The sequence below is a fragment of the Lethenteron reissneri genome, chromosome 11, assembly GCF_015708825.2.
Source record: "Lethenteron reissneri isolate LAM-NWPU_2019-01 chromosome 11, ASM1570882v1, whole genome shotgun sequence".
In the NCBI taxonomy this organism is placed as follows: Eukaryota; Metazoa; Chordata; class Hyperoartia; order Petromyzontiformes; family Petromyzontidae; genus Lethenteron; species Lethenteron reissneri.
Window position 1 is genome coordinate 5,206,354 of NC_083789.1, and position 9,971 is coordinate 5,216,324.

Genomic DNA, 9,971 nt, shown 5'->3' on the forward strand with positions numbered 1-9,971 from the left:
TTAAATTAAACATGTCCGTTTGTTTAAATTTCACCTGTGTTCAAAGTAGACACTTTACACTTTATATTAGAATGTTTATGGGTAACTCGGCCCCCAAAAGTTGTATAAAATGAATTGCTGAAGAGTGGATGTAGCTTTACATTAAAATTATTTTAAAGCACATTTTATTGTTTTCAATATCAGATCACAAAGGGAAAAAATACTTTTAAATCACAAATACCACTGATGCAACACTACCATGAGGTGTCCAGAGTGCTCACGAACACTGAACGAGCACACAAAGGCACGTGACCAACAACAAAAAATACGCCTTGTCCAAAGCAAATGAACCACCGCAAGCACACAAAACAAAACCATTATCAGGTTTAATGTTATGCAAAAGTATTTATTGAAAATTTTTAACTTGTACAACTTGGAATGGACTCAGTAGCAAATAACCAGACTTTAAAATTGTACAAGCCAGAAAGAATGCATCACAACCAGAAGTAAATATACAGGAGAAAAGAAAACAATCTGAGAATATGAAACTTTCCACCCACCGTAATGAAGCGTAGGTATAACTGTGAGTGAAGAATATTAAAGGGTAATCCTCTTAATAACCTCTTACACAATAGTGCAAAGATGATACGATTACACTCACATAAGTCACCTCTTTTGAGAGGCTACATGAAGTAACATTCTCACAACGCCTCAAGACCACCGAGATGGGAAATACTACCCTAGACAAAGATACCAGCAACAACCCTGCGTGTGTTGCACCCGCCTCGGCATGTGGCCAACGACCCGGTGGCAGAGCACAGCCAACCTCGCAAAGCGCATCCACGTTGCGTGGCAACGCGCTAGTTAGTTGCCAGTTAGTTCGTACGGGTGGCATGGCCGTACGGCGGCGTAGGGGAGTGTGTGTAGGGGAACGGGAGACCAGGGGCACCAACCCCTTTGCTCCAAGGCAGTGGCCAGCTGCCAAAAAGAAAAGATGGGGGGGCAAGAGGGAGCCGTTTGGAATCGTTTTTATACGAACATCCATGAGCTCAAACTTTTTAACGTGACCATTTTGTGTGGCGCAGAATAGTAGTAAAGAAAAGAAAGGCAGTCATCCAAACTTGCACTTCGGGATGAGAGTAGGAAGGGGCTTGCAATGCAGAGACTTCACTTTGCGGTCATCATTTGTACAAATTCTGAAGAGAGAAAACATGGATTTCATTACAAAACACCGCAGATACCTCTGCCTGCAATATTTCAGTTTACGATTGAAGGACATCCACCACGACTAACTTAAGGTCAACAATGGTGACAGAAGTCGCAGTGACCGACCTTCGTAGTTGACTTGGCCGTCCCCGTCGATGTCGGCCTCGCGGATCATCTCGTCCACCTCCTCATCGGTCAGCTTCTCCCCGAGGTTTGTCATCACATGGCGGAGCTCAGCTGCGCTGATGTAGCCATTCCCATCCTAATGACCGCACACACACAAATTGCCTTTACAGGGCCACTGGCTGAACAAACTCAAAGGTGCACGTGGAAATGAAACATTAATGAAGCATGAATCTCTGCTGTAACTGCATGCAGTTTCCATGCTACTTGTACATGCTTTTTATCAGGTCCCCTTGCTTCCCTCCTTGCTGGCTGAATTGCCAAGTTGCACACAGCACTGCATTGGTTTAGAAACACATGCAATGTGCTTTTTACAGTAACCGTGCCACAATGTGCAAGTGCGGACTAGAATGCTGGGTATAAAACCTTAAATTGCAAATGGTTGCAGATGGAACTAAATTGACATAGGAAAGTGACCTATGCTAGAATATGGATGGTGAATACTTTCGTTGTACATATTCAGTTTTAAAAACGTTTCAAATAACTCCACTTTGTTACCAGCCATCTATCAATCGAAAGTGTCATCTTATGAGCAAATACCTCCATTTATAGCCCTTTTAGGTAGATTTTGGTACAACCAGGTCAGATCTTATTTCATATTTACTGCAAAGCCAAAAGCCTCCTCACATCCTTATCGTGCATTTTCTGAGAACCATTGGGGGCAGATAAGGTTCAAGCAGACTCACCTTGTCAAAGACCCGAAAGGCCTCACGAATCTCCTCCTCGCTGTCCGTATCCTTCATCTTCCTAGCCATCATGGTGAGGAACTCTGGGAAGTCGATCGTACCATTGCCTGCAAAAGCAACCAAAATGTCAACTCGTGTGAAGACTCCCAATCACAATGACAGATGTGGAGATGGCCATCCACATCATGCCATATTCACAGTAACTTGTCAAACAATGGGGACGTCACTAATCCATTGCCAAGTCTGCACATTCTATGCCACAATGAGGAAGCCCAATGAAGCGAAATTTGATGCACTACATTGCAGGCCGTTACAAAATGTGGGTAATATAAATGCTTGTCTACTTTGCAGGCACTAAAGGCAGGCCTAGCAGTTGTATAGTGGCCATGCAATTCAAGCCTGTGGAAAACCACAAGTGTAAGTGTACACCAAAACTGCCACATCACCTTCTCAATGTGTTTACCTGAGATTAACGAGTCTTGGAGAAACACTGCATTGAGCAGAGCAGGTTGCAGGCTACTGAGAGTCAAATATGTTCAACAGCTCCCAAAAATAAAATGTCCCCTTAAATTCACGAGATAAAAGCTGTGCGCAGATGACAACTGACTTTACACCCCCCTAACCACCACCACCAGCTTCAATTAAGTAACTGGCACAGCCAGGGATCCAGTTTCGACCCCCAAGGACAGCAGTCTCTAAAGCTGTCCAAAATGCACTTCTGCCATGAACGCGTGTGCTTCCGGGCCAGAGTTGGCAAGCAGCAAGTAGGAGGGGGGGGGGGGCATGGTTATTGGTTGTAGTGGAGCCTGTACCGTCGGCGTCCACCTCGTTGATCATGTCCTGCAGCTCTGCCTCGGTGGGATTTTGGCCCAGCGAGCGCATCACCGTGCCCAGCTCCTTGGTGGTGATGGTGCCATCGCCGTCCTTGTCGAAAAGCGAGAACGCCTCCTTGAACTCTGCGGGGAGGAGGGCAATGACGGTAGAGTTGGCTCAGTGGGTGGGGTTGGGACTGCGGATGGGGGGGTGAGTGCGTTTGCTGGGGGGGAGTTGGTGGGCGTGCAGTTTTTATGAGCAGTAAAAACTTCGCGTGCAAACTCGTGGTCTGGACTATGGATCCAAGGACATAAAAGGGCCGTTTGTTCACCGCTTTAACTAATTCAGAGAGTTACATTTCAGAAAATACACTTAACGTTACACGCAGGACAAGAAAGTTGTTTTATTTAGGTTTATTACAATGGTCTAATATTTAATCACCGCTGGCACAACTGTAGTCATTGAGAAAAATAAAACACACCTGATCATAAATATTAAAGAATGAATGTTGCATGTTAAGAAGTGTGCACTTTCTAAGTCTGTGGTAAGTTTGAAAAAGGTGGCAGACGACTGACTTGACTTTTGCAAAATTCGAACACCACGTGCGATTTTTACCTGCAATCTGCTCTTCAGTCAGCTGATCGGCCTACGGCACAAAATGACATGTGGACGCAATTAAAAACACTTCTGGTTTTTCTTCCAGAAAACTGGAAATGTAACGATTCTTGCGACTAACTTTTTATACATTTGCAGTGTAAGTATTAATAGGTTTACAGCGTACCGACAGAGGCTGGTTAACTCCCCTTTGCCCCACCCAGCCAAGTCTTATGAATGGCGTTCACACGCAGGTAATGTAAGAAGAGTTGAACAGGGAGCGGATATACAACATAAGAGCCCATTAACGTGTTCACGTTACTTAACAGTAAAGCCATTTTCTACTTTTTTCCCCCTAATTAAAAATACGCGGCTAAGTATGTCTATGAAATGTGACCTAGTTTCGTCCATGGTGATATGCCGACTACCTTATTTAGCAAACACACACAGCAGCAGTACAAACTGGGATTGTAGCCTCGATAAGACGACAAAATACTACTTGTAAAGAGTAAGCTGAAAACGCATACCACATGTGACATGACACAGATTACACATTGCTGCTTGAACTAAAGTTACCACGTCTTGCAGGAAGCCAACGCATACTTCAACTGACCCAGCCCTTTGAAGGAAAAAAAAATCAACTTGTTGGCTTAGGGCTCTCCCCTCCACGCCTTGTTGGTCATGGGGGGGCTGGGGGTTACTTAACCATACTTCACCACTCCGGTCAACCCATTGGTGAAGAGGTGGAGGGATGGGCAAGGCAGGTTTCGATATAAATATCCACTGAAGTTAGCCGTGGACTGCAATCAAACGCTGCTACAGCCCCCCCGGTTCGTGGCGAAACGGTGCTAACCACGGACTGCCAACACCCACAACCCGTAACTACCAATAAATATACCTCTACAACACTTACCTTTAACCACACATGCTGCAATTAGACTCGTGCTACACTAACTATTAATAAATATACCTGTACAAAGCTTACCTTCAAACACGCATGCTTTAATTAGACTCGTGCTACACTATCAATAAATATACCTGTACAAAGCTTACCTCCAAACACAAATACTTTAATTAGACTCGTGCTACACTATCAATAAATATACCTGTGCAAAGCTTACCTCCAAACACAAATACTTTAATTAGACTCGTGCTACACTATCAATAAATATACCTGTGCAAAGCTTACCTCCAAACACAAATACTTTAATTAGACTCGTGCTACACTATCAATAAATATACCTGTGCAAAGCTTACCTCCAAACACAAATACTTTAATTAGACTCGTGCTACACTATCAATAAATATACCTGTGCAAAGCTTACCTCCAAACACAAATACTTTAATTAGACTCGTGCTACACTATCAATAAATATACCTGTGCAAAGCTTACCTCCAAACACAAATACTTTAATTAGACTCGTGCTACACTATCAATAAATATACCTGTGCAAAGCTTACCTCCAAACACAAATACTTTAATTAGACTCGTGCTACACTATCAATAAATATACCTGTACAAAGCTTACCTCCAAACACAAATACTTTAATTAGACTCGTGCTACACTATCAATAAATATACCTGTGCAAAGCTTACCTCCAAACACAAATACTTTAATTAGACTCGTGCTACACTATCAATAAATATACCTGTACAAAGCTTACCTCCAAACACAAATACTTTAATTAGACTCGTGCTACACTATCAATAAATATACCTGTACAAAGCTTACCTCCAAACACAAATACTTTAATTAGACTCGTGCTACACTATCAATAAATATACCTGTACAAAGCTTACCTCCAAACACAAATACTTTAATTAGACTCGTGCTACACTATCAATAAATATACCTGTACAAAGCTTACCTTCAAACACGCATGCTTTAATTAGACTCGTGCTACACTATCAATAAATATACCTGTGCAAAGCTTACCTCCAAACACAAATACTTTAATTAGACTCGTGCTACACTATCAATAAATATACCTGTACAAAGCTTACCTCCAAACACAAATACTTTAATTAGACTCGTGCTACACTATCAATAAATATACCTGTGCAAAGCTTACCTCCAAACACAAATACTTTAATTAGACTCGTGCTACACTATCAATAAATATACCTGTGCAAAGCTTACCTCCAAACACAAATACTTTAATTAGACTCGTGCTACACTATCAATAAATATACCTGTGCAAAGCTTACCTCCAAACACAAATACTTTAATTAGACTCACGAGACACTGCTAAATGACCCACGTGGTGGGGGATAGTCACAGTTTTATATTCTTACACGTGCAATGTTAAGTTGGTAGCTACATAGTTTAACCTGATAAAAATAAACGTGTACAACAAGCGTAGACACGCGTTCAACATTAGCCAAACATTTGGTCACTTGATATTTGATTATTAGGTCAGTTTTAGCGAATAGAAAGAGACATATACGTAATAAAGTGCTGTTAAACGAGTACCATGAAGGCCAAAGCAGGCAAAAGTGTCGCGGTAAGAACCACGCCCGGCCACCTTTGTCTCTCTCCTCAGTACCGATGTGTTATACACACACCACACCGGGTACTCGTTTAATAATCGAGTCAAACGTAAGGTTAAGATCCCAAGACTGGTTAAATAAAGATAGCAATCGCCGCTGATACATTGATCGTGGCTGGGAATAGAACCGGGTTCTTATCGCAGTGCGCTAACCACTGCGCCACCGCTCCCCTCACAGCAGCAACTTACACACAAATGTGTGTAACTTGTAATACACACAAACGTGTGTAGTTGTAACACACAAAAATGTGTGTAGTTGTCATACCCACGCGTGTGTTTAATGTATAAATGTGCTGTACTATGCGGGTGTCGCGTTATGGTTGAACTGGGGCGTGGACGTTTCGTTTCCTTAATAATTTGTAATATTTTTATTTTATTGCTTTATTTTATTTTTATTATTTTCCTTCTACGTGACTTTATTTTTTAATATATTTAACATTTTGTTTCGTTGACGGGCGAGACGCACAAAAATCCCGCCAAAATATCAACCCCCCCACCACCTGTTGTTAACACGCTAACAACGTTACCTCAACCGCCTCAGTTTCGTAAACTATTCTCATAATTTAACTTTGTTTTACGTCAAAGACGCGATAAAATCGATCGCGTTCGTGACACCACAAATAACTGAGGTAAAACATTTTTTTTTAAAAACCCCGTACTTTGAAAACATCGTAAAGCAAAGTTAGTACCAGCGACAACTCACCATTGCTTTAAGTTCTTTGAGCTTTTCTTTTATCAAATTTTATTTCGTCTTCTAACTCAAAACTCTTCTCCTCTTCGCTTGCAAAATCGCCGCCGCTGTGAAGAAGAATAAAAAAAACCTCGTGGTCGTCTCCGCGACGTTGCTGGCTGCTGCTGTTTAACACGGACACGGGCGGGGTGATTTCTCCTCTTATAAAAACCGACAAAGACGCGCGAAACTGATCAATAAGACGACGTCGAAAAATAAAGATCGACTTCGTTTCAACAAACAAACATCAAAGGGACGAAAAAATCTCCCCGCGATAGCTTTTACCCCTCACCGAAACCACGCACTCTGTTTGCTCTGCGGCGGAGCGCGCCTTCATGTACGCGGTGATGTGGCCTCGGCTCGGCCGTTACGCGGCAGGATATCCGCGTGTGGGGGGGGGGGGGGACGCGTTTGAATCGCGGCCTCTGATTGGCTGCGGGGTATCCGCAATGCGTCAAACGTCGGGGGCCCCCCGGGGGTGGCGCTATATAAAGAGTCGCGCAGATCCGCTGCGCTCGCGCCATCTCCTCCCCCGCCGCCGCAAGCGCACGCCTCCTACACGGCCCCCAATAGCAGCCGGCTCCCCCATATAGCCCCACAGCCTGGCCATCAACCCCACACGCCCACAGAATAGCAGAGGGTGCCTAGCCCAGTGGGTTAGACCCCTTATGGGTACCCCTATGGCTGTAGCCCAGCTCCAATAGCAGCCGGCTCCCCCATATAGCCTGGTCATAAACCCTACATAACCCTGCAGCCAGCAAATAGTCAAACTCACTCCCAGCCCAGTGGTTTAGCCCCCTTATGACCGCTATGGCTGTAGCCCAGCTCCAATAACAGCCTGCTCCACCATATAGCCCCACAGCCTGGCCATAGACCCTACATAGCCCCGTCCTTAAAGAGCCGCATGCGGCTCTTTAAGGACCATCTCGTGTTCACATGGATTGCAGCTCTTGAAATTAGTTTTTTTCCCCAGAATTCGAAAAAAAATGCTTTTTATTTTGGTTGCCGACCCCTGGCCGAACCCCTCCCAATCCAATGTTTTAGCCGCCGTATGACCCTATGCCTGGAGCCTATAGTTATAGCAGACCATATAGCCCCCCCCCCGTAGCCTACTCCATATAGTCCAATAGCCTTACCCACAAATAACCCCTCTAATCTAGGCCCATAATCGTCAAACTGCCTTTCCGCCATATAACCCGCTTTAGCCTCCATGAAGCCTAACAACATCCTCGTATTCAATGAATGCCAACTCGGGCTGAACGATTTGGGGAAAATATCTAATTGCGATTTTTCTGACAGATTCCGATTTGATTTGCGATTACATTTTTTTAAGTCAAGCTTCAGTTCAATATTCACTGTGTAATATATTTAAAACATGTGACGGAGCATTGCCACATGATACCATCAAAATATGAACTGCTCTATATATTCTAATGCAAGGATGAGAATTTAAAATATATTCATTGCTTCCAACATGTATTTATTAAAATGTTTTAATGAAATAGAACAATCAAACATAGAACAATAATTAAGTTAAATAAATTTATAATACAAATAAAACAATTCCAATAAGAATGTAATAGGACTTTTGAAATCGCAAAAATCGCAGCCTTTTCTATTTGCTAATTGCATTGTTTCAAATTGCGATTTCGATTTGAAATCGATTAATCGTTCAGCCCTAATGCCAACCTGCACCGAGATAGCGTGCTGAAGTATGGTCAACTGACCTACCCAACGACTTGTAAGATCCCCATGGAAGAGACGCCTCATCCAGGCATGGGCCCTCACCCAGCCAGCAGTGGATCGACAAAGATGGCTGTGTGTGTGTGTATATAGGCCATGGACTGAATGATACACGAGTCCATAGTGCATGCTTGTGTGCCCTGTGTGTAACGTCATCATCAGCAGCCATGGCTAAATCCACTGCTGGATAAACGCCTCCGCAATCCGTCGATAATTCACAATCTTGGGGATACAACCAGTCCCATCAAGCTACCGGCACATGAGCTGATCCCATCGCTCCATCTCCTTAGTGGGACTGCCTTGTGAGCACTTAGCCACGGTCATCGTTCCTTCTCTCGACATATCCTGTCCCAATCCTACTTCCTCTTATGACAGTGTCTCTAATATATTCTTTTCCGCTCCAATCTAAACGTTCCTCTTTCTGCCTAGCAGTCTAATTTTAAACATGCGTCTCCCCGTTCTGCTTTGTGGACATTTCAACTCTTATTTCGTTTCGTCTGTTTCTGATTGAAATGGCACACCAGGTAATTTGCACAGAGAACGCCCCTCTCTTCAGATAATAATTGCTGTTACTTTCCACGAACAAGTTTCATTTTCATATCGACGGCAACCTGCTCTGGTCTGCCTCTGTATTATGCATGATTACGTTTGCTTACCGAGGAGAGTCTGACCGTGCCTCTTTGTTCAGGAGGGTCCTGCTAAGTTTTTGCAATCACTAGCAAAGATTGCGTTTGTGTACATGTATTCCCAATTGAGTAAATCCTCACTTTGATCCCAATCCACTTTCAATAATTGCCCCCGGCATGCTGTCTAATGTGTTTTTTTTCTTTCTGCGGCGTCCGTAATTGCTTAGCGAGCTTGTTGAACGAGAATTGTGTTCACACTGTATCTCTATTAGCCGGGTGGCTGTGACACGCCTGTAATCCAGCACTGTGGAGGCAACGAGGGCTGGAGGATCACACAAACGTTTTCAAACTCCCCCACGGGCGTCAAGATGCTATAACCCTGGCTTGCCACAAAGCAGTGCACACACAGAAAATGTGGACCCCACCTGTTCCATCTGTGTGGGATAGCGTGTTGCTCCTTCGCATGCGTGCGTTTTCAGATGCTCCAGGTTTTCTCCCACATGCGTGCACTACTTATTTGGCCGATAGCACCTTAATGTATAGAGGACCGCAGACCTGAGCGCCTACACATCACAACGCGACTGCTGCCTTTGCTGAATGTCTGTGGTTCTCCATCGCGCTCCAGAGTCGTTCTCTATTAGTCTGTTGAACTTATGTTGAACTTTTGTCGCACCGTACGTAGCCAACCGTGATAATTGGAGGTGCGGGGGAAGGGCAGCAAACTCAACACAGAGTGAGCGAATGCTGTGGGGCAGGGACACGGGGAGGTATTCATAGTGGTGGTGGTCACACAGAAGTCTCGTGATATACGGGAGGCTGAAGTGGATTTAGATGTCCTCTACAGCATTCAGATACTGGTCC

The 9,971-nt window shown here is 44.0% G+C and overlaps 1 protein-coding gene across 3 annotated transcripts; it reads right to left on the reverse strand.

Moving 5' to 3' along the window:
- Nucleotides 1-364: 364 nt before the first annotated feature.
- On the reverse strand, nt 365-7,086 carry CALM1 (calmodulin 1). 3 transcript variants are annotated; one of them, XM_061549837.1, is made up of 7 exons: nt 7,047-7,086; nt 6,715-6,809; nt 3,483-3,513; nt 2,867-3,010; nt 2,055-2,161; nt 1,312-1,447; nt 365-1,175 (listed from the first exon to the last, which is right to left on the reverse strand). In XM_061549837.1, the coding sequence occupies exons 2-7, from the start codon at nt 6,715-6,717 to the stop codon at nt 1,147-1,149; spliced, it is 450 nt and encodes a 149-aa protein (XP_061405821.1). In that variant the 5' UTR covers nt 6,718-6,809; nt 7,047-7,086; the 3' UTR covers nt 365-1,146. The 3 variants fall into 3 exon arrangements, with proteins under 3 accessions (XP_061405821.1, XP_061405822.1, XP_061405820.1); XM_061549838.1 differs by having other exon boundaries at nt 7,034-7,077; XM_061549836.1 differs by lacking the exon at nt 7,047-7,086 and having other exon boundaries at nt 6,715-7,027.
- Between the last annotated feature and the right edge of the window lie 2,885 nt (nt 7,087-9,971).